The 26650-nt window shown below is 44.0% G+C and overlaps 1 protein-coding gene across 2 annotated transcripts in view; it reads left to right on the top strand.

The window, feature by feature from the left end:
* Positions 1 to 26171, top strand: part of LRRTM4 (leucine rich repeat transmembrane neuronal 4) — a 624795-nt gene extending 598624 nt beyond the window's left edge. The window contains exon 3 of one of the 2 annotated variants that reach the window (XM_088470863.1): positions 25181 to 26171. In XM_088470863.1, the coding sequence (XP_088326989.1) occupies positions 25181 to 25405 (225 nt within the window). In that variant the 3' untranslated portion in view covers positions 25406 to 26171. The remainder of the gene's footprint in view (positions 1 to 25180) is intronic. The other variant, XM_088470864.1, reaches the window with a different exon arrangement.
* The last annotated feature ends 479 nt before the right edge of the window (positions 26172 to 26650 follow it).

Genomic DNA, 26650 nt, shown 5'->3' with positions numbered 1-26650 from the left:
TCTGTGTTTGTGTGCGCTTTAGCCGCACGTATATATATCAATATAACATAAATGGAGGACCAAACTTTCTCCGATAAAAATAAAATAGGGAAAGATCAAGAACCACTTCCTCCTAGTGCTGTTGCTGCTGCTGGGAGTTGTTCATCATCCCAGAGAGGAAGTAGGAACATCACTACTTTTACTAAACAATTGACCCTCCAACAGTCCCTAGCGATGAGGATGAAGTACGACAGCAGTCATCCTGAAGCAAAATGTATAACTGAGGCCTTGACTGCTATGTTGGTGTTAGACGTGCGTCCGGTATCCGACATTAGTGCAGTGGGATTTAGACAATTGATGGAGGTAGTGTGTCCTCGGTTCCAAATCCCGTCTAAATTCCACCTGCATCCTCAAAGCAGCAGTGACAAGCGTGCGTCTGTCTGTTAAAGGGTGGTGACACCCTCAAAGTGTGCTACACAAACAATTAAAATATTGTTCTTTTTTTTTCTGTCTTTGTGAATTGTGTGGGCTGTAGCCGCACCTGCATCCTTAAAGCAGCAGCGACAAGCGTGCGTCTGTCTGTTAAAGGGTGGTGACACCCTCAAAGTGTGCTACACAAACAATTAAAATATTGTTCTTTTTTTTTTGGTCTTTGTGAAATGTGTGGGCTGTAGCCGCACCTGCATCCTTAAAGCAGCAGCGACAAGCGTGCGTCTGTCTGTTAAAGGGTGGTGACACCCTCAAAGTGTTCTACACAAACAATTAAAATATTGTTCTTTTTTTTCGGTCTTTGTGAAATGTGTGGGCTGTAGCCGCACCTGCATCCTTAAAGCAGCAGCGACAAGCGTGCGTCTGTCTGTTAAAGGGTGGTGTAACTCTCAAAGTGTTCCAAAAAATAAAAAACTATTTTTTTAATGTGTTTGTGACTTGTGTGCGATGTAGCCACACTTGCATCCTCAAAGCAGCAGCGACAAGCGTGCGTCTGTCTGTTAAAGGGTGGTGACACCCTCAAAGTGTGCTACACAAACAATTAAAATATTGTTCTTTTTTTTTTGGTCTTTGTGAAATGTGTGGGCTGTAGCCGCACCTGCATCCTTAAAGCAGCAGCGACAAGCGTGCGTCTGTCTGTTAAAGGGTGGTGTAACTCTCAAAGTGCTCCAAAAAATAAAAAACTATTTTTTTAATGTGTTTGTGACTTGTGTGCGATGTAGCCGCACCTGCATCCTTAAAGCAGCAGCGACAAGCGTGCGTCTGTCTGTTAAAGGGTGGTGACACCCTCAAAGTGTGCTACACAAACAATAAAAATATTCTTCTTCTTTTTTCTGTCTATGTGAATTGTGTGGGCTGTAGCCGCACCTGCATCCTTAAAGCAGCAGCGACAAGCGTGCGTCTGTCTGTTAAAGGGTGGTGACACCCTCAAAGTGTTCTACACAAACAATTAAAATATTGTTCTTTTTTTTCGGTCTTTGTGAAATGTGTGGGCTGTAGCCGCACCTGCATCCTTAAAGCAGCAGCGACAAGCGTGCGTCTGTCTGTTAAAGGGTGGTGTAACTCTCAAAGTGTTCCAAAAAATAAAAAACTATTTTTTTAATGTGTTTGTGACTTGTGTGCGATGTAGCCACACTTGCATCCTCAAAGCAGCAGCGACAAGCGTGCGTCTGTCTGTTAAAGGGTGGTGACACCCTCAAAGTGTGCTACAGAAACAATTAAAATATTGTTCTTTTTTTTTCTGTCTATGTGAATTGTGTGGGCTGTAGCCGCACCTGCATCCTTAAAGCAGCAGCGACAAGCGTGCGTCTGTCTGTTAAAGGGTGGTGACACCTCAAAGTGTTCTACACAAACAATTAAAATATTGTTCTTTTTTTTTTCGGTCTTTGTGAAATGTGTGGGCTGTAGCCGCACCTGCATCCTTAAAGCAGCAGCGACAAGCGTGCGTCTGTCTGTTAAAGGGTGGTGACACCTCAAAGTGTTCTACACAAACAATTAAAATATTCTTCTTCTTTTTTCTGTCTTTGTGAATTGTGTGGGCTGTAGCCGCACTTGCATCCTCAAAGCAGCAGCGACAAGCGTGCGTCTGTCTGTTAAAGGGTGGTGTAACCCTCAAAGTGTGCTCCACAAACAATAAAAATATTCTTTTTTTTTTTCTGTCTTTGTGAATTGTGTGGGCTGTAGCCGCACTTGAATCCTCAAAGCAGCAGCGACAAGCGTGCGTCTGTCTGTTAAAGGATTACATCGGTGACAGCATCCAAGTAGGCATGTCAGACAGTCCGTACCTGTACTGGCAGGAAAAAGAAGCAATTTGGAGGTCCCTGTACAAACTGGCTCTATTTTACCTGAGTTGCCCCCCCTCCAGTGTGTACTCCGAAAGAGTGTTTAGTGCAGCCGGGAACCTTGTCAGCGAAAGGCGTAGGAGGTTGCTTCCACAAAATGTGGAGAAGATGATGTTCATAAAATGAATTATCAACTCTTCCAGGGAGACCAGCCTCCAGAACGTACAGAGGGACCTGTGGTTCCAGCAGGGACGAATTAATACTCTGTGAGGATGAGGATGTACACACTGAAGAGGGTGAGGAATCGGTGGATGAGGAGGATGAGGATGACATCTTGCCTCCGTAGAGCCAGTTTGTGCAGGGACACATTAATTGCCAGCTTGTTTTGTGGGGGCCCAAACGAACCAATCATTTCAGCCACAGTTGTGTGGCAGACCCTGGCGCTGAAATGATTGATTTGTTAAAGTGTGCATGTCCTGTTTATACAACATAAGGGTGGGTGGGAGGGCCCAAGGACAATTCCATCTTGCACCTCTTTTTTTTCTTTGCATTATGTACAGTTTGGGGCCTAGTTTTTCTAACTGCCATCCTGTCTGCCACTGCAGTGTCACTCCTAGATGGGTCACGTGTTTGTGCCGCCCACTCGTGTCGCTTAGCATAGTCATCCAGCTACCTCGGTGCAACCTTTTGGACATGAAAACACTATTGTGAGGTGTGAGGTGTTCAGAATAGACTGGAAATGAGTGGAAATTAAGGTTATTGAGGTTAATAATAGCATAGGAGCAGAGAAACCAACAAATTCTGTGATTTTAGCTGTTTTTATGCTTTTTTAAAAAAAAATACAGATCCAAAACACAAAACCCAGAACCCAAAACACGGAAGGGTGGTTTTGGCAAAACCAATCCAGATCCAAAACACGAAGAAAGATCCAGATCCAAAACCAAAACACAAAACACGAAAAGTGGCCGGTGCACACCCCTAGTTAAAAGTAATGAAAATAGCTTAACCTCATGCGTGGTCACATAAGCCCAAATGTCTGGCATTGAAGCAGCTACTGTAACCTTTGAATAATTGCTTGCATCAAAATCTACATGGGGGGGGGATTTCAATGAGCCGGACTAAAATTTTTGTTTCCTGCGGGTTCAATCAATGCTCTCTCCAATCCAATTGTAAAAAGTGGTCACGCAGTAATTTTCTATGATATTAGCTGCATTAAGTGTGCAAAAAAAAAGTGCAAACTAACATTGGATAACAGCGTAGAAGAATATTAGGCACCATAAGCAAATGAATTGGGGCTCTTAAAAGGTGTCAAATGGCAGATTTTTGCATTTTTTAATAATATTGTAAAAATTATAGAACTTTTAAAAATGTGTTAAAAAAAACTCTATAACCCCCCTCCCCCCCACCCAGCAACAGTATCCCGACCATCAGCATCAGGGGGAGGGTTAGGGTTAGGCACTAGGGGGGTATGGTTAGGGTTAGGCACGGGGAAGGAGGGTTAGGGTAGGGGTTAGGGTAGGGAAAATACTTACCATGCGTTCCTATGGGTGTTGGGATTCTGGCTGTCGGGGTGCCGCTATCGGTATCCTGACCAGCGGCATCCCGACAGCCGGGATTTCCTACCCAACCCAGCCTAAAAACACCTGTACCATCATTACAACACCCCCATAGACCTGTCCCACATCAATTAACCCCGATATTCTGAATTTTCCAGAATATCACCCCGAAAATGATATATCATCGTTGGCCAAATTAAGTCAATTAAAAATTTCTAAGTGCCTAATTAATCATTAGGATAGGGGGTGTCCCAGGGGTTCTGGACCAAGTCCCGCCACTTTTACCTTAAAATATGGATTTTCCTAAACTTTGTACCTGCTCAGGAGCTGTAAGAAAAAAAACCAATGCTAAATCCTATGAAAAGTTAATGCGTCTTAATTTACGCAGCTAATTGGATAGCAGAAAACCCATGGCCAGCCATGTTGTTGCATTTAGCCTCATTAACCCCTATAAATGGATTAATGCAGTTAACTGATCCCCCCCCCATATGTATGTTTTTGCTTAATCAGTATCTGTTACGTATGATAGATACATCATGTCACTCATACATCTGTACCAGATAGGAGGCCTTTGATTATCTTGAGATACATACTGTAGTTGCTGGGTTTGTTGCACAATGATACCAGACTCATCATTCAGGACAGCCTCCAAGCTTACTGGATTCATGTGTCGAGAAATTATTTCAGCAAATTGCCATCCTGAAATAGGAGCTCGCTGATGCAGAGTTCATCCAATTCTCACACTTACAGGGGTATTCAATATGGGAGCGAAAACATCGTTTTTGCGTTAATATCGGAGGTATGACGTCATTATCGCAGGTTTTAGTTTTACACCGTATTCAATTTCATAGACTTTTCGCAGGTTCGAAAGTTTTCACCATTGAATAGGTGTCGAAAAAAAGTGCAGAATTGGGGTTTAGGGGTGCAGGCTTAAAAAAAATAGCCTGCACCCCTGGGACTGACATTTAAAAAAGAACTGTGTCAAAAAAAGTTTTAAAAAAAAATAGGGACACCCCAAGAAATGAATTTAAAAATTGGGGTGAAAAAAAAAAATTAGAAAAAATTGTTTAACAATAGGGAAATAGGTTCAGGGCTATTCTGCATGTATGTGGCAGGTGTATTCTAGAATAGAATTATAGTGGCAGGTGCACAAATGCAGAATTTTGAAAAACTTACTTTAGGGACATAAAAATATGCTAGTACCCATTTTCATGTACCCCAAATTTGATGGGACCACTTAAAAAAAACGAAAAAAATTACCTAAGTGCTCTTCTGCATCACTTCTTCAATGTCGGAAAAAAAACACCTGCTGCGGCTATTTAAATCCCCGACTTTCAATTAAAGGCTAAAACGGGGGTACCCATAGTGATCCCCCATGATTTACTACTTTAGGGGGTCTTACAATTTTTTTAAGGAAAAATTCGTAACTTTACCCAAATCCAACTTCAGAGTTTCCTGTTTTCGTTAATTTTATATTGAATACGGGTATAAGCGGGAGCGCGCCCGATACTTTAACGCAGGTAAAAACTCCGATATGAAACGTTAACTTCGACAGTGAAGTTAACGTTTCATATTGAATACCCCTCTTAGGGGCATATGTATCAAAGCTTGATGTGAGATAAAATTGTGAGATATATATCACCAACCAATCAGTTCCTATCATTTTTTAAACACAGTCTGCAAAATGTAAGTTAGAAGCTGATTGGTTGGTGATATATATCTCACAATTTTATCTCACATCAAGCTTTGATACATATAGCCCTTAGAACAGCCATTTATTTGGTCACTTACTCCTTATTGCTCAGGTTGTGTCCTTTTTTATTCAGCTTAATTGCAAAATAGGACCTCACTGGTGTCGTAGGAGTGAAACCATTATATAGCTTTTTCTAGAGGAGTAACGTGAAAGCTATGGAACTATAGACTATCACTGCAAATAAGGACACAATAGACCACTTTACAATGTTTCTCTAGTTTATGCCACAGGCTTATTAAACCCTTGTCATTAATCCATTAATGTATACTGCAAATTGTATTAGAAATGTAATATTAATATAGAATTATAGTTATTTCGCTTCTATTAGATAGCTATTATACAGACACTGTCAAGTAGTACTTGACATGATCCTAGTAATAATTTTCTAATAAAGTGGTGGAGAGGACCATTACAGTATGAGGCCATGAAACATATTCATGGGAACATAGCTTATTAATTCACTAGCAACCAGTACTATGGCCTGTTCTTAGTGAATTGTTAGGCTGTATTCATGGGTGTCAAGAGGTTGTGGGATGTACAAAGTCACACCACCAACATGGCGCGACCACACCCCCTTCAGCACAGCTGCTCTATGCAGTGGGCCCAAAATTGCTGTAGCCACAACCAATTTCTACCGGTGCTGACAGAGCTGCATTTACACTTACAAGCTTGGTTCACCACATAAAATGGCTGCCTCAGTACCTCATGGCCCTGTGATGCGACTAGTTCCTAGTGAATGGATAGTCTGCAATGCATTCTTATGACACCGTAGCAACAGTGAAAAGCTTAAAGCTGTTTCTTTAGATGACTTTTGCTCTCTGTTCATCCTAATTATTGTATATTTCTATAGCACCACCTGTTTAAGCAGTGCTATTGGAGCTAATTATCTCAATTCTCTAACATACTGTACAAGTGCACACACGCATGCACACTAGTGTTCATTTTCTCAGAATCTAATTAAACTACCAGTATGTATTGGAGTGTGTGAAGAAAACTGGGAGAACATACAAACCTCACACAGATGGGCCATGACCGAGAACTAAATTCATGACCTCATTGATGTGAGGCACTAATGCTAACCCCTATGCCACCATGCTGCCCTTTAACCTGAGCTAACATGGAGACTGATCCTATTGCTGATGCCACTGCTGCTCTCTGGTAAAGACACTGGCTGCAGTATCAGAGCATGCCTGTAAGACACGCTTGATTACATTAATGAATGAGACACTGTCTGTGTCTCAAATTAAACACTCACCCCATTAACTCTGCCTCTGATTGCAAGAACTGAACGATCTCATGCTGTTCTCCTTGGACTGTACAGCAGGAGCTGATTTAGTTGCTGCCACTAATCAAAGTAGTGCAGGTGATACTTAAAATTGTATTTCCCAGTGCTCTGTATAACAGCTATATTCTGCCTAGAAGTTAAAGCTGGAAAGTGTCAGCACAGGTGCATACAGTAACTGTAACTAAAGGCCATTGGCACTGCAGACTGCATGGCTTACTGACTGTGGTGATTTGGTACCAACCTCGATTTTTGCAGTTTCAAATGTAAACTATACTCAGAAAAGACTGTTTAATCGCACACTTGAATTGACACCAAACGATTTGAACTTTTATGGGTTTCTCCCAATGTAGTGTTTACTAAACTCTTATTAACCAGTTTCCTGTATTGTCACCTGGTGCATCTGGGCTGTCACTGACTACAGGGAGTGAAGGGATGTTTTATTAATACTGTAGTTCCCAGATGCACAACCACAGTTGCAGAATATTCAGTAGAATGTTCTGCAACTGGGTCATGGCTGCGTCATGGGATAGATAAACGGGCCGGATTAAGGCCCACATGGGCCTGGAGCTGAAAATGTTCAAGGGTCTATACTGAGAAGGGGAAGAGCTGTGATCGGTGCTGTGTGGGTGTGGTCAGAGTCACCTTGGTGTGTACACCCCCTACACTATGACCACAATATCTTCCTAACTACATAGAAATAGAAAAATTGGATAATTTAGTTTTATTGGGGGGACGGGGGACTAGAAAAACTATTTAAATTCTTAAAATGTATGGCCAGTTAGGCAGCTGGTAATCATGCTGTCATGTTGATGGGCCTATTTTTATGTGGAGGCCTGGAGCTGTAGCTCCATCCGCCCCGTTGTTAATCTGGCCCTGGATAATACTGGCTGCGTCATGGGATAGATAATACTGGCTGCGTCATGGGATAGATAATACTGGCTGCGTCATGGGATAGATAATCCTGGCTGCGTCATGGGATAGATAATCCTGGCAGCGTCATGGGATAGATAATACTGGCAGCGTCATGGGATATATAATCCTGGCAGCGTCATGGGATAGCTAATACTGGCAGCGTCATGGGATAGATAATCCTGGCAGCGTCATGGGATAGATAATCCTGGCTGCGTCATGGGATAGATAATACTGGCAGCGTCATGGGATATATAATCCTGGCAGCGTCATGGGATAGATAATGCTGGCTGCGTCATGGGATAGCTAATGCTGGCAGCGTCATGGGATAGATAATACTGGCAGCGTCATGGGATAGATAATCCTGGCAGCGTCAGGGGATAGATAATCCTGGCTGCGTCATTGGATAGATAATCCTGGCTGCGTCATGGGATAGATAATCCTGGCTGCGTCATGGGATAGATAATACTGGCAGCGTCATGGGATAGATAATCCTGGCTGTGTCATGGGATAGATAATCCTGGCAGCATCATGGGATAGATAATCCTGGCAGCGTCATGGGATAGATAATACTGGCAGCGTCATGGGATAGATAATACTGGCTGCGTCATGGGATAGATAATTCTGGCTGCGTCATGGGATAGATAATACTGGCTGTGTCATGGGATAGATAATCCTGGCTGCGTCATGGGATAGATATAATACTGGCAGCGTCATGGGATAGATAATCCTGGCTGCGTCATGGGATAGATAATACTGGCTGTGTCATGGGATAGATAATACTGGCAGCGTCATGGGATATATAATCCTGGCAGCGTCATGGGATAGATAATGCTGGCTGCGTCATGGGATAGCTAATGCTGGCAGCGTCATGGGATAGATAATACTGGCAGCGTCATGGGATAGATAATACTGGCAGCGTCATGGGATAGATAATACTGGCAGCATCATGGGATAGATAATACTGGCTGCGTCATGGGATAGATAATACTGGCTGTGTCATGGGATAGATAATCCTGGCTGCGTCATGGGATAGATAATACTGGCTGTGTCATGGGATAGATAATACTGGCTGTGTCATGGGATAGATAATACTGGCTGTGTCATGGGATAGATAATACTGGCAGCGTCATGGGATATATAATCCTGGCAGCGTCATGGGATAGATAATGCTGGCTGCGTCATGGGATAGCTAATGCTGGCAGCGTCATGGGATAGATAATACTGGCAGCGTCATGGGATAGATAATACTGGCAGCATCATGGGATAGATAATACTGGCAGCGTCATGGGATAGATAATACTGGCAGCGTCATGGGATAGATAATACTGGCTGCGTCATGGGATAGATAATACTGGCTGTGTCATGGGATAGATAATCCTGGCTGCGTCATGGGATAGATAATACTGGCTGTGTTATGGGATAGATAATACTGGCAGCGTCATGGGATAGATAATACTGGCAGCGTCATGGGATAGATAATACTGGCAGCATCATGGGATAGATAATACTGGCAGCATCATGGGATAGATAATACTGGCAGCATCATGGGATAGATAATACTGGCAGCATCATGGGATAGATAATCCTGGCAGCATCATGGGATAGATAATCCTGGCAGCGTCATGGGATATATAATCCTGGCAGCGTCATGGGATATATAATCCTGGCAGCGTCATGGGATAGATAATACTGGCAGCATCATGGGATAGATAATAGACGCAGCAGTTTTACACAATTTATATAGTTCTATAAAAAAATGTGCAGTTGTAAAACCCAAATTTTTGCAGTTCTAAGAACACCTTATTTACAGTAGGTTGGGTACGGGATGCCGGTGCTCAGGATCCCGACAGGGTTAGGATACCGACACCTGTTGGTAGGTATCCTAACCCTCCCCCTCTCCCTACCCTAACCCTCCCTCCCTGGTGCCTTAATCTAATGTCCCCCCTAGTGCCTAAACCTAACTACCCCCTCCCCACACCCTAAACCTAACCCTCCCCCTAGTGCCTAACCCCCCCTAGTGCCTAACCTTAGCCCTCTCCCTATATCCGCTACTTCGGGATGCCGGCGCCAGGATTGTAACAGGTGCCAGGATTCCGGCACTGGTATTCTAAGCACTGGCATCCCCTTTTCCGTGATATTGACCGTATCCCTTTACAATTACACAGGAAAAAAATCCCTCAAGCAGGGCTCAGCACACAGGGCCTGATACAGACGTGCACATAGTTCACATGTGCGGCTGTGATTTCTCATGGATTTGCAAGTGCGAAAATATGCAAATGTCTGCTTGAGCATTCCTCGTGTCCTTCCGTGCAACAGACTAAACTAATCCTGCGACGCCCACTTTCCATGTGTGAACAAAGCTCAACTGTGCTGGTAAATCTAATTTCTCCACCATCAACGCACCACTGATTGCAACATTGACTCCCCGAGCAACCCCAGCCTGGTGCACAGCCTCCCTTGTAACTCTCTCAAAATATGGCCACTGTGGCTGCAGCACTGAGAAGAGAACGAAGCTGCATGCCAAAACACACCGATGACACTCCCATTACACCCCGATGACACTCCCATAACACCCCGATGACACTACCATAACACCCCGATGACACTCCCATAACACCCCGATGACACTCCCATAACACACCGATAACACTAACATAACACACCGATGACACTCCAATAACACACCGATAACACTAACATAACACACCGATGACATTCCCATAACACCGATGACACTCCCATAACACCCCGATGACACTCCCATAACACCCCGATGACACTCCCATAACACACCGATGACACTAACATAACACACCGATGACACTAACATAACACCCCGATGACACTCCCATAACACCACGATGACACTCCCACAACACCCCGATGACACTCCCATAACACACCGATGACACTAACATAACACACCAACGACACACCCATAACACACCGATGACACTCCCATTACACCCCGATGACACTCTCATAGCACCCCGATGACACTCCCTTAACAACCCGATGACATCCCATAACACACCGATAACACTAACATAACACCCCGATGACACTCCCATAACACGCCGATGACACTCCCATAATACGCCGATGACACTCCCATAACACCCCGATGACACTCCCATAACACCCCGATGACACTCCCATAACACCCCGATGACACTCCCATAACACCTCGATGACACTCTCATAGCACGCCGATGACACTCCCATAACAACCCGATGACATCCCATAACACACCGATAACACTAACATAACACACCGATGACACTCCCATAACACGCCGATGACACTCCCATAACACGCCGATGACACTCCCATAACACCCCGATGACACTACCATAACACACCGATGACACTCCCATAACACCCCGATGACACACCCATAACACACCGATGACACTCCCATAACACCCCGATGACACTCCCATAACACCCCGATGACACTCCCATAACACCCGATGACACTCCCATAACACACCGATGGCACTCCCATAACACCCCGATGACACTAACACACCGATGACACTAACATAACACCCCGATGACACTCCCATAACACCCCAATGACACTCCCATAACACCCCGATGACATCCCATAACACACCGATAACACTAACATAACACACCGATGACACTCCCATAACACACCGATGATACTCCCATAACACACTGATGACACTCCCATAATACACCGATGACACTCCCATAACACACCGATGACACTAACATAACACACCGATGACACTCCCATAATACCCCGATGACACTAACATAACACACAGACGACACTAACATAACACACCGACGACACATCCATAACACACCGACGACACTCCCATAACACACCGACGACACTAACATAACACACCGACGACACACCCATAACACCCCGATGACACTCCCATAACACACTGATGACACTCCCATAACACACCGATGACACTAACATAACACCCCGGTGACACTCCCATAACACCCAGATGACACTCCCATAACACCCCGATGACACTACCATAACACACCGATGACACTCCCATAACACCCCGATGACACACCGATGACACTCCCATAACACCCCGATGACACACCCATAACACACCGATGACACACCCATAACACACCGATGACACTCCCATAACACCCCGATGACACTAACATAACACACCAATGACACTAACATAACACACCGACGACACTCCCATAACACACCGACGACACTAACATAACACACCGACGACACACCCATAACACACCGATGACACTCCCATAACACACCGATGACACTCCCATAACACACCGATGACACTAACATAACACACCGATGACACTCCCATAACACACCGATGACACTCCCATAACACACCAATGACACTAACATAACACACCGATGACACTCCCATAACACACCGATGACACTCCCATAACACACCAATGACACTAACATAACACACCGATGACACTCCCATAACACACCGATAACACTAACATAACACACCGATGACACTCCCATAGCACACCAATGACACTAACATAACACACCGATGACACTCCCATAACACACCGATGACACTAACATAACACACCGATGACAATAACATAACACACCGATGACACACCCATAACGCTCCCATAACACACCGATGACACTAACATAACACACCAATGACACTAACATAACACACCGACGACACTCCCATAACACACCGACGACACTAACATAACACACCGACGACACACCCATAACACACCGATGACACTCCCATAACACACCGATGACACTCCCATAACACACCGATGACACTAACATAACACACCGATGACACTCCCATAACACACCGATGACACTCCCATAACACACCAATGACACTAACATAACACACCGATGACACTCCCATAACACACCGATGACACTCCCATAACACACCAATGACACTAACATAACACACCGATGACACTCCCATAACACACCGATAACACTAACATAACACACCGATGACACTCCCATAACACACCAATGACACTAACATAACACACCGATGACACTCCCATAACACACCGATGACACTAACATAACACACCGATGACAATAACATAACACACCGATGACACACCCATAACACTCCCATAACACACCGATGACACTAACATAACACACCGATGACACACCCATAACACACCGATGACACTAACATAACACACCGACGACACACCTATAACACAACGATGACACTCCCATAACACCCCGATGACACTAACATAACACACCGATGACACTCCCATAACACACCGATGACACTAACATAACACACCGATGACACCTCCTCATTTTGCGATAATTTTTAGTCACCTTCCCGTCTCCACCCTGAAATGCACATGGATCGCTGGCGCGGTCTCAAGTCATAGTGATGTCTTATGCATTTCTTCTCACGTGTGCAGTAAGGGCGGGATGTTCTAAACAAAAAAATGTGGTAAAACTGCATTTTGGGGGGTTTTACAGCATTTTCCATATGTACTAAGCACTGTAATGCGATGCGTTTCGGTGCTTCGTCCCGGTGGGTAGCGCCATCTTCAAATGGGCGTCTTTTCGGGATGTCCTCCCTGAGAGGGATCCAAATGGATACTTCCCATCTCCCCCCTTGGCGCTCTTTCTTCTGCACATACGCAGAAGTACATTAGAGAGACTTCTGGGTGTTAAACCCAGAAGTCCCTCTATCCGAGGGCATCGCAAAGGACAGCTCTTATTGTGAGAGCTTTCCTTTGCTATTTTAATCACATTTCTAAGTACACACCATTAAAATCAACTGCGGTATGTACTTGATAAGAGACGGGATGTGCTGCTTCGCGGTACTTCCTGCCGTAAGGGTTTTCTCGACTTTTTGCACATGCGCAGCAGCAAAACATCGCTCAACTGAGCAAACATTGGCACTGCCTTCACCTCTGACTCAGACCCACAGTGCCTGAACCATGATCGGGCTGTGATTGAGGCTGAATCAATGGAGACACATCAGCAAGTATATCAGCCCCTGCTGCACTCTCACTATAGCAGCCGGTCCAGCGTCTTCACACTTCCATTAACCGTTTAGCCGCTGGCCCAGAACACAACCAGAATATACAGACCGTACCACGCCCCCAGTCACTGGGAAGGTTTTACCAAAAAAAATTTAAATGTTTGGCAGCGGCTGGTTGGCAGGCCCCCAAGGACCCACTGGGCCCTAGGTGATCACCTAGTGGGAATCCCTGCTGGAATGAGAGCTGCAGAATTAAAGGCAAGTTTAAAGACAATTGGATTAGCAGCCTCTAACTGGAGTGGATAAGTTTGGTGGTATAGAAATTAAAATATATTTACAGTTAAACAACAACCCCACTTCTGGGGTAAACTTACTAAAGTGAGAGTTTTTAGAAGTGGAGATGTTGCCCATAACAACCAATCCGATTCTACTTAACATTTAAATAGCACCTTCTAGAAGATAATAGCTAGAATCTGGTTGCTATGGGCAACATCTCCACTTTTAAAAACTCTCACTTTAGTAAATTTAACTCCTAGTCCCTATAACTGTCTTTTACGCAGCAGGATACATCCTCCTCCTGTGTTGTGACTTTGGACCTGATTCAGAGCCGGACGCTCTGACCAGAGCGCTCGCTCTGAATCAGGGCCCACCTCCATTAATATGGAGCGTCCTCCTGGACGCTCGTATAGCTGTGGGTCACCACCCACAGCATATACGAGCGTGCAGGATGATGGTCGTGATGGTCTTGACCATCGCGACCATCGATACTGCGAGCAAAAGCCTGCGGTTGAGTTTTTCAAACGCAAGGCCAGGAGTGATTTTGGCTCTATCAGAGCCAAAATCACTCCCACTGACATCACTAGTGATGTCGGTGGGGCCGGCTTCAGACGGTAGGCGTTCCCTTGGGAACGCCTCCGTCTGGCAGGCACGCCCCCGGCACGCCCACCAAAGGGGGCGTGCTGTCAGTCAACATCGACAGCACGCCCCCTTGATGAGGCACTCCGAGCGAAGGAAAGTACTTCGCTCGTCGCGTCTCGCGCATGCGCACAACGGAGCTCCCTCCGTCGTGCGCATGCGCAGTGCAGACCATCGACCCACTTGCGAGCGGACAGCCTCTCGCGAGTGAGTCTGAATGAGGGCCTTTGTGCACTGAGCAGTACCATTATGACCTGTTCAATCACTGACAGATGATTATCCCTGTGTGAGATCAGTGATCCATAATAAGTGGTTCCCAGTCATTAGATCAATCCTGCAAAATGCTCAGTATAGTATACATGCATGCAAAGCGCTGTCCCCTAATGTCACCACCAGGCTTTCCATAGATGGGAGAGGGTCCATGGGACTCATAAGACACACAGATTCTGAGTAGCACGCAATGCCGATCTTCATGGCGTTCAGTGATTTGTGTTATTGCGCTTATGCGAAAAACCGTTACGGCGCATGAGTTACTGTGGGTACGAACACTTGCCTACTTTCCCAAAACGTCCAGGAGGCTTCCTAAAATTGGATGGCGCTCCAGACCGCCCGCACAAGAGGGCAAGTCTCCCTCACTTCGCATGTTTTCCAATTGTTACCACCAGGAGCCACACAATGAATTTGGATGCAAGAACTGGGGGTTTCCGTGGACATTACTGGAAGGTAACAGGGGGGCGGGTAACAGACGTGGACAATTCGTGGTCAGTGACTGTGTCTACAGACTGTCGCACTGACACAGGCGGCTATGTTCAGACGGATAATCGGCGCCACAGGACTTGTACTACTGGTGCAATGTACAATGGTGCGACTGATACGAATACCATCGGCCGTAGTATTAGCATAAAAACACAGTCTCGCTGCAGTAAATTACGCAATTGCAGCTGCAATAGCGTGCACCTCTGAGTCAGGTCAAAAGTGGGCGTCTCGGTCCCTGCACACTCAGACACATGAATGTACAGCATGGGAAGGTCTGATACTATCAATAGCAAATAGTCGCAGACATTACTATGGCAAAAGACGATAATGTGCACATTTATTTTCCTTTTTATATTCTCCCTATATGATATCCCAGTGGTTCTCAAACTCGGTCCACAGGACCGCACACAGGTCACATTTTCCAGGTCACCCAGCAGCTGCACAAGTGTAGTCATTACTTACTGACACATTTTAGATCCACTGGTGGAGCTAATTATTTCACTTGTGATTCTGTGAGGAGATCTGGAAAACACGCACAGTTTGAGAACCTGTGTGATATCCTAATTAAAAAATATATAAAATAAATTTTTGTAAATCTAGTACAGTATATAAAATTAATTGGTCTGTTTGTTTGTTTGTTTGTCTGGCTATGCATTCAGACATCCCTGCACCAATTGGGAGAAATCTAGCGCGATATGGTCCAGTTGGATTCTGGGCAGGTTTTAGGGAGGTTAGGGTCCTGGTTGGCCCTTCCGTCAGTGTACGCTGGGCAGAACTTTAACCCATGGAGCCTGTTCTGAGCCTTCCACTGAATAGATTTGGATGAAAACTTCACAAAGTGGTAACATTGGATTCCAGAAGACATACTAGGGGGTTGAGGTCCTGGTCTGACCTCCCATTGGTGTACGCTGGGCAGAACTTTGACCCGGGGATGCTTGGTAGAAATTTGACCAGGGGAGCCTGTTCTGGGCTTTGAACCAGATGGATTTGGATGAAACTTCACAGAGTTGTGGCAATTGGTATGGGATGCCTAATAGAGGGGTTGTGGTTCCGGTTGGACCATACAGCAGAGTGCGCCGGGCAGAACTTTAACCCAGGGAGCCTAAACTTGGTCTGTTTGTTTATTTGTCTGTCTGTTTATGCATTCAGACACCCCTGTACCCAGAACCGGCCCTAGGCATAGGCAAATGCCTATGGCACTTGGAAAGCCTAAGGGCATGCATTCCATGCCTAGGGCCTACTCAGCTTAAGGTGAGCAGCGATGGGACCGTGGTGGGACAGGCAGATGGCGCCGGCAGGGTGGCAGGCAGCTCATAAAGCCAGCAGGCAGCGCTCGTGAGATGAGGACTCCTCCATGGAGTATCAAAACTCAGAGGATTCCTCCCCCTCCCCTCGGTGAAAAGGATTCTGGAGACTGCAGGCTGAAGAGAAGACACCTCTGGACCAGTGGCGTAAGTTCATCCTAGACGCCCGGAGGCAAGTTATAATTTGTTGCCCCCCCGTCACAGCCGCTGACACTAATGTAGCAATTCGCATGCAGACAGGCTACAGATAGACGAAGGCAGCAGCTGATGGTCTGACATGGAGCTCTCCACTAGTGTATGGTGGCTTCTCAGGTGCCAGGAAGAGGTGCCATGTATTGGGCGGCCATGACGGTACACTCCGGGTACAGAGTTACAGTGCCCCTTCAGTGCTGGAGCTCGGCGGTAGGCGCCTCCATTGTCTCCCATAGTTCTGCCCCTGCTCTGGACCCCAGAGGGATAGAGCAGCCCAGTGTAGTGTATCACCCTAGGCAGCAGCAAAGCCAGTGGGTAAGCCGGACGACGTCGCCGCTTGCTGAGGGAAGACCGAGGAGAGCCGCGGTGGTGAGACCTATAGCGCTAACAGAGATGGAGTTTGAGATCTCCCTCTGCATCTAAAGGGACTCCCCCAGGCGCAGGATCGTGGCTTACTGCTGTGCTGATCACTTACAGTGAGTAATATTGCCCATTCAGGGATTGCCTTTTTAATATGAGTTTCAACATATACTGTGTGGACACAGAGACTGTGAAGGAGTCTTGTATTCAAACCCAGTGTGTCCTATTTTATTCTTGCTACAGTTTGTACCCCCTATTAGGGTTTTAGACATTTTTGCATTCCACATGTGGATTTAGCCTGAGCAGAATATTGCACCCATTTTTATCATTGTTTTATATATTTTGTGGTGTATATAATAAATGTAATTGTTGTGTGTACCACACTTTTCCTCATCACATTTTTTTGGAAGTTGTAGAACCTGCTGTTGTAGCAGTTAGTTTTATTAAGCTTATATTAATTGATTGAACGAGACGTGACAAGGTCACAGTTTTATTCGCCGGATGAGTGCTGTGCTGGGGGTGTGGGGAGGTTGGGGTGTAATAATGTATGGCTTAATGTGCAAGGGGCATTTCTGTGTGGCATTATGTGTATAAGGGCATTACTAATATGTGTCATAAAATGTAAGCGCCATTACTGTGTGGCATTACTAATGTGTGGCATGTGATGGTGGCATTACTATGTGCCATTTCTGCATTATGTGTATAAGGGGCGCTACTATTGTATGGCATTATGTGTACAAGGTGCACTACTGTTTGTCATAATGTGTACTAAGGGTACTACTGTGTGTTGTAATGTAAATAAGGAGCAGTACGGTGTGGTGTGAATAACGGACACCACTGTCTGACATAATGTGAAAGGGGGCACTTCTGTGAGGCATAACATGTATAAGGTAAAGGGGTAGTACTGTATGGCGTAACTTGAATAAGAGACACTACATGTCGTGTAATGTGAATAAGGGACACTACTGTGTGACGTAACGTGAATAAGGGACACTACTGTGTGACGTAACGTGAATAAGGGACACTACTGTGTGACGTAACGTGAATAAGGGACACTACTGTGTGACGTAACATGAATAAGGGACACTATCCTGTGATGTAAGGTGAATAAGGTTGCAGTACTGTGTGGCGTAATTTGAATTGGGGGTACTATTGTGTGGCCATGCCCCTTAGGCACACGATGTCCCTATTTAAAATATGGGGGCGCCAATGCTTTTGCTGGCACAGGACATGAAAATGTCTAATTACAGCTCTGTTGGTGAGGATTGCTATGGGTGCTGGCTTATGGGTGTTGCTGGCTGCTGCTGTGATCAGTGCTGCTGAGTGATGGGTGATGTGCTGGGAGAGGGGTGGTGGGTCAAAGGCAGAACTAGCGGATGTGCTAGGGGGCATCAGCCAAAATCTTGCCTAGGGCATCAAATTGGTTAGGGCCGGCTCTGCCTGTACCAATTGGGATGAAATCAATGCGAGGTGGTCCAGTTGGATCCTGCCCAAGTTTTGAGGGGTTAGGGTCCCAGTTGGTGTACGTTGGGCAGAACATTGACCCAGGGAGCCTGTTCTTGGCCTTACACTGGATGGATTTGGATGACATCACAATAAAACTTAATAACGTGAAGATTTAAACCCAGGCAACGCCAAGTACTTCAACTAGTTGCAAAATAAAAATATGAAAGTTATTCTGGGCCTACAGTATGGGCCACAATGCATGTGGCTCTGAAAAGATTTAAAAAAGAGAGATCTATAAAATGTAGTTATCAAAATAAATAAACAAGCATATATAAGAAGTCATTTAGGACACATTTATGGGGACACACTTATACCTAAATGCTGTATGGTTGGGAAAATCATGAAAAGTGTATTTTACTATTTTCATCTACTTTAATCTGTATAATCATAAACAAAAACATATAAACTATTTATTAATCCTCTCAAGAAAAACACAAATACTCTATTAAATATTCTAACAGATACATTATTAATACATTAAAAAAGAAAGATGAATGAAAATATGATAAAATAGCTAAGATATATGTTTCCAGGCCTTCCCAATATTTGCTGGAGATGTACTGGTAACCCGCATTCTCCTTCTCATATTTGGTGGTCTTGCCCTTCCCTGACTTCATTGTGGAACCAAATTATTCAAAATGCAAAATATATTGTGGGAGAGGGGGGGCTGGAAGTTTGGATTCTGAATGTTATTTCTTGGCCCATTTCTAAGTACAAAAAGTCCATTTTTGCGTCATATGAACAGTGCAGCCAAGGCGGTCATACCAACTAAATGGAGATCAATGCCCCCCCTACTATCAAAGAATGGTTCACCTATATTAATATGACAGACATTGCGATGTCTGCAAGGGACCAGCTTTCTACATTTACCACAACATGTTTCTACTGGCTAGATTTGAAGGAATACGATAAATATAAGCCCTTAATGGTCTTATCTACTTCAGTGCTGCCCCATATTGATTCAGTTTGAAATTTGTATTGTCTGTTGGAGACCTAGGGCGTCCTCTCATCCCCACTCCCACACCTAGGTGATTTACCTGGACATCCTGATTAACCTTAGGGTTACTCAGATGTCCAGTGGTCACACAATTGAGGATGGCTGCATCATCAAACACAACTGTGGATCAGTAAAGCAGATAAGATGCCTCCTGCGGCTTTGGCATATTTTAGCGCAGCCACTGCGTACAAAGCCACAGGTGTCTGTGCTGTAGCGTCCTCGACTGAATCAGGCCCAAAATCTTCTTTTAGCAATGTTAGGCTTAGTCCACAAACCGAGGTTGATATACGATTAGTAGGTAAAAGGATGCAGGAACTGGCTTAGTGGTAGGAGCACAATAATCTGGCAAGGAAGACAAGAATAGGCAAGGCTTACATAGGAAGTCAAGGGAGTGGAGCTAGAACATGATGGAACATCAGGGGAACAGTTACACTGAGCTAGAACACAGAGTGAATGCAGGGAGCTGTCCAGCAGCCAGAATAGCTCTGTCAGCAGAGCAGCAGTCTCCAGAGGAAGAAGCTCTGAGTTTGAATCCTGACACCACACAAAGACGGCCAGAAAAATTGGTGATGCTTTATTACCATTATATACAGTCAACATCAGCAAAACTAGGTATTTGAAGATCCATAGAAAAAGTTTGTAAGGGCCTCTATGTACCACCCAATGGTGAAAAATGTATATAACCCATGTAACTTTGGCAAGGAGGATGGGCCCCCCTCAGCTCTGTGCCCCATAGCAGCTGCAGCCCTTTGCACCTATGGTACAGTAGTTATGCCCATGTATGGCAATGCATGCATCCAAACATTATCACATCACAGCAATGAGAGCTGAATCTCACCCTATATATGCTGACAGTTGCAAAGATTGTAGATGTGAGCATAAACTAGTACTTTTAAAATAAAACTGTTGATGCTTCTCAAAAGTCCCTATTTTTGTAGGACAATCCCACTTTTGGTTGGTCGAAAAGGGAGAGGCCACAGCCAAAATACCTATGGTTTGGGTGGATTGGGTGGACCTGTGGTTTTGGGAGGCCTGGATAATGTTCCCCAAGTGCTTGAACGGCAATGTTAGTAGACATAAAGTACATTTAAATTAACCCAAAATGACTCAGGATGGACTAATGCTAATCAGGATAAAAGCTTCTTGTGTGCAACTGTATATTTACCATTTATTGCTTCAATGGATATAAGGACTACAGTATGCCGTATATATGGTTTGTCGGTAAAGTTCTTAGCCTATCTCAAAGAGAGACGAGAACCTCATTAAGGTTGTAGAATTCTAATTAAAACAAGGTTCTTCCTCTAGGTTGCCTACTTGTCTTCTCTATCCTAATCTCAGCAGGACCTTTGTGTGGTCACCACACTCCTCAATTAGTGATGGTATTAGGAAGTATCACCAAAACTAGAGAATGTAACTGTTTGGGAGGGAGGCTACTTCCATTCCCTTCCCATACTTCCTCCGCTCACCACAGAGCTCACTCAGTGAGAACATATATAGGTGTCACAGATGGGTTGGGTATTGGTTACCGGCAGTCGGGATCCTGGCGGTCAGAATTCCGATGCCGGGATCCTGACAGGGTTAACATACCGACACTTGTTGATTGGTATGCTAACCCTCCCCCTCTCCCTACCCTACCTCTCCATTCTAGGTGCTTAACCATAACCTCCCCCCTAGTGCCTGAACTTAACTTAACCCTTCGCCCCTTAACTTAACCCTACCCCTTAGTGCCTAGTCCTATCCCTCCCCCTAGTGCCTAACCCTAACACCGCAGCCTAGCCCTCCCCCTAACCCACAATACTTACCTTCGGGACGCCAACAGTCGGTATTCTGGAGCCAGGATCCCAACTGCTGTCGGGATTCCGGCGGCGGTATTTAGATCATCGGCATCCCGTCAGCCGGGATGCTGACTACATCCCGTCGTGGATATAGGAGTTTGGGCACAGATATAGGTATCAAAAACATAGGAGGCTGAGCACAGATCTCGGTGTCAGAGTGGGCTTCCTATTGCAATCACTATTTGAAGAGCACAGTGACATCTACATACTTGGCAGTACTGGGCTGGCTCTGCATATGGGTTTTATGTAAAGGGTTGTGAAAACACCTTGTGGACAAACTAAGGAAGACTTAAAGAATAAAAAGTGTCTGGCATTAGAATTCACATTCCACTGGTAGTACATATCCTTGGAAGTGGACTATTATAACCCAAACCACTCACAACCTAAAGAAAGGAGTGCTCAGGCGGATTTCCCTATACTACCACTTTCTGTAGTAATCTCTATCCCAAGGACAGGTAGGAAGAAAGATCACCATTGTGTGTTTCAATCACCATGGAAACCCCATGATGTTATTACATCTTTTTACCCATATTTTCACAATTAAAATATCTACTGTGTACAAATTTTTCTTCCATACAGCGTGAATAGCAAAGTGTAGCAGCCTTTCTTTAAATGTAAATACTATTAACTAGTACCTATAATTATTGTGCATTATTTTGTCAACTCCTTAAAAAAAAAACTGTCATTCATAATGAATATATTTCCCTCTCCCAGCATATGAGATACTTGGTAATGTAGCAAAGGAAGTGAATACCGGGCCTGATTCAGCTTCGATCGTAGTTACTATTAGCATGCAATTGGCCGATTGTTGCGTTCTGCTAATGCGTACGTATCGCAGTGCACATGAAGGCCACTGTAATCGGGACTGAGATCACAGAGGCTATGCAGACCCATCGCTGGGTGATTGACAGAAAGTGCAGTTTGGGGTGATGATGGGGGGTGGGGGGGGGTTGGGCGAACACAGGCCTGCCACAGCATTTCAATGCCGTTGCAGGGGTGTGCATAAATTATCCACTGCGAAGCCATATGCAGTGCGAGGTCTCAGATTGTGTGTGGCTGTTAGCAATGTCTGAGTGATGGCACTCGATTGTGCCGATGGTTTCCCTATTCTGCTAAGTATTACGAATGTGCGTATGGCAAAGTGGGCGTCCTTATGTGGTGCTGAGTTTGCATTGTAATCACATTGGAGTGGCTTGCTATCGCAGTTGAACTTTGTGTGTATGCAATATTGCGATCCGTAGTGAATCAGGCTCTCTGTTTGGAACAGATGAGGGAGTTTCCATGTACGTATGAATAAAATTCAGGACTCTAATTGGTGCAGGGAGGCTCAATCGCCAACGAGGATGTTTATAAATACTTGTAGTGTCACATTGTTTATATGTTAACTAATATAATACATGGGCTGTGGTAACTGGATATGAGATGCGGTCAATATCCCGACCACAGGGATTCCGACGCTCAGAATTCCGATGCCTTCATCCCGACTGCTGGAATCCCAAAGGTAAGTGGCAGGGTTAGGAGGTGGGTTAGCGTTAGGGTTAGGGGTTAGGTTTAGGCACTAGGGGGAGGGTTAGGTTTAGGATGCAGGGAGGAGGAGGTTAGGTTTAGGCACTAGACGGGGAGGTTAGGTTCAGGCATCGGGAAAGGAGGGTTAGGGTAGGGAGAGGGGGAGGGTTAGGATACCGAACGACAGATGTCAGTATTCTAACCCTGTCGTGATGCCATACCCAACCCCTGGATATATGCTGTGCATGAAAATCTAATAACACTATCTGATAATATGCCACTGAAGCTTCATAGTGGCAATTACACCTAATTTAGAGGCATATCATGAATGGGGTCAAGTTCAAAATGTTCATTGTACTGTAAAGCAACTTGCAGCAAGTATTGTACAACTATGGTACTGTAGATTTACACTAGTGACAATGAAGTCCTTGTAGTCATAATATCTTTGCGATCACTAAATAAAGTCAGCTGGTTATCATAAGCTAACATTGTATGCTAACAATACATAAAATATTTCCTGGTGGTAGTTTTCAAATTTTACATTCTTTGTAGTCCTAAAATTTTGGGGGGAAACTTCACGTTCTTTAACGTTTTCTCTTGTAAAATAATCCGTAAATCAGTGGGGGGGGGGTTTATTATTGAAGTCTTGTATTGTCTAAAATTAAATTCTATATAATTTATCATTTCTATCTTCAATGTGAAATTAAATAAAAGCTGTTATTTTTTTTTATCTGATACCAAAACCTTGTGAGAAGAGAGAGCATTTATTTACCAAGTAAATTCAGCCTTTAAAACAAATGGAAACAGCTGTTGGGAACCAGATAAACAGCACCGTCGCCAGCCCTTCCAGAAGTTTTTTATGGGTGCGGTATGCAACAAGCTCTAAAAGCTTAGATTTTCAGATGGGGTTAGCACACCAACCTAAATGGGGCAGCCCTTCCAGGGAACGATCTTACGATCCCTCTCCAGTGGGCTGATGCTGGTTGTGATGGCCATTGCAACTGTTTCAGACTGCGTATGTGGTTTCGAAGCTGGAAGTAGAGAGATCGCATAAGCAATACTTCTTTCTGGTCGCCGGGACGGGGACTTATCTGAGCCCTTGTATCGGTGACTTAAGCTTCATACATTCCCCTGAAAAAAATATTCCTTATAGCTGCGAAAAGTGGTGTATGGCAAATTCTAATTAATAGGCCCCTAAGTCAGTACAGACAGATGTTATATTGTTTTCTTAGTATATTAAAATTATTATTTATAGGCTTTATATAAGGTCAAATTGTACAGGATTCTTTATTTAAACTAATTATAGGGCTTGGAATTGTTGGTTTGAAACTATATACAACACACACACACTTTGGGGAGTGGAGACAGAATATGACCTAAGGAAGAGATCAGAATCATTTTTTTATCTTTAAATTAGTGGTGCAGGAGGCCTGGCATGTCAGAATGTTTTCCATTGATGTTTGAACGGCTATTTATATATATATTATATGGATGCTATAGTATGTCAGTATATGTATATATGTATAACATATATAGCCATGCTCTTTTATATGATATTAATTCTCATTAAATTCCATGCATATTAGTAGAAATTTGTGTGGAGGTTCTTATCTATCTTACGTAACTAGCTGATGTAGTTATCAAACATTACAAGAAAAGAAGCAGCATTCAAAATAATTAGCTACAGTCATATTTTTAGCTTGGTATTTAGATTTTTCAGTACAGCAAATTATCCTGGATCCTTTTCCCTGCTTCTTATCTCTTTCATATAAGTAACTAGCGGATGACTTCCACTAATTTTATTAACTGATTTAATATATCTGTATAATTTGACTGTACATCTTCAATGCTTTATCTGTTATTTTTTTGTGTGTTTTATCAGAAGAATGATGGAAATATGACAAACTAGAGTTTTTAAAAAATAAAAAAATGTGTAAAATGCAATATTAAACATATTTCCATAACATAAAAAAAAAATCAAAAGTATTAATTATATGGAATTAATATTTTCTTTTTTTCCTTATGTCCAGATTCCACGGCACATCAAGACTTTACCATACTACACCTATGACCAGCCCATGGTCGGATATTGCCAGACACACAAGACACTCCTTGTAAATAAGGGCTACGATGGGACATCTCCAGAGCGAAGAGAGACCGCAAATCTAGAGCTTAGTAGGGACCAGAGCTATATCTCAACTATAGCTCGCTCAGCAGCACCTGCCATATACATTGAGAGGATACCAAACCAGTAACATCAGGAGGCTTGTTTCTGGATTGTGCACCTTGGGAGCAGAGGACAGCGGACACATACAGACTGCCGATGGCGGGGATACCCTGTAGTTGTTATGTACTCTCGGAATAACAAACAGAAATAAATAAATAGCGCAAAACTAAAAACATTGAGCACGGAACAGATTTATGGTTGCAGGGCCACCAAACTTAAAAGGATGGTTTAGAAACAGCAAGGGATTATATTTTTGGCTTTAAAGGATTATCTAAACCCCACCGGTGTAAAAAAAGGAAAAAAAAAAAAGTAAATAGAGTAAATAAAGTAATAAAATAAAAAAAAATTCTAAAACTGGATTCATGTAAGGGATTTCTTAACCAGTTTTGGATACACTCCCGCTGTGTACGGGAGTTAAATCAGCTTGTACATTTGGTTCCCTCTTTTTCTACACGTTGCATGGTTCCAATACAGATGAACCAAAAGGGGTAGACTGTGGGGATTTTGGGGATAGGGAATGCTTCTTGTTTCATGTTGAATAACCCAGTGGATCTCTTTCGACTGTGTTTCTTTCCTGTTAACCTATTAGAAAGGTTTGCTTTATATCAGACTGCCAGCTCCAGGGGACAGTGTTCGGGAGAGGCCGAGTCACTCCAGTGGGCTAGAATCATGACAAATCTACAGAGCAGACTGTGGGAAGCTTTCATCTGGCCCTTTCACACATATAAGGATTGTCATTCCCACATTGATTTATTTGGATTTTATTGACGGTTCCTAATCACAAGAGAGTATCAAATTGTTTTGTTTGTTTTTTTTTAAAAGAAAAAACTATTATGATCAGTTATAGCTTTTGTGTAGTTTTTATCAATAAAAAAGTCTGAAAAACATGGTGCATACAGTATAAATTGTTCTGCTATCTATGGCATTTATGATGTTCTAGGGTCTGAAGAACCAAAGATTCTTATTTAGAGCTACCAGTATACATATTTGTCTCGGTTGTAGTATGGTTCTGTGAGACAATTCAGGGACAGCTTTCCTTGTAGTTACTCTTGTCCGTACTATTGTATCGCATTGGTATTCATATTAGACAATAATGGTCACAATGGCTCAATGGAGTCTCTCAGGATTCCCAGGTGGACCCCAACCTTGAATAGGCTCCTGTCTCACCCAGCTGGTTTCTTTATGCATCAAGCTCAGTAATTTACAGGGAGTAAGGGGAATTAGGAAGTGGTGCCAAGGTGGTAGTTCTATATTTTTCATTACACCACAGCTG

The sequence above is a fragment of the Taudactylus pleione genome, unplaced genomic scaffold (genome assembly GCF_031769625.1).
Source record: "Taudactylus pleione unplaced genomic scaffold, aTauple2 ptg000105l, whole genome shotgun sequence".
Taxonomy (NCBI): domain Eukaryota; kingdom Metazoa; phylum Chordata; class Amphibia; order Anura; family Myobatrachidae; genus Taudactylus; species Taudactylus pleione.
Note: the sequence above shows the minus strand (reverse complement) of the source record. Positions and strands in the feature narration are given on the sequence as shown.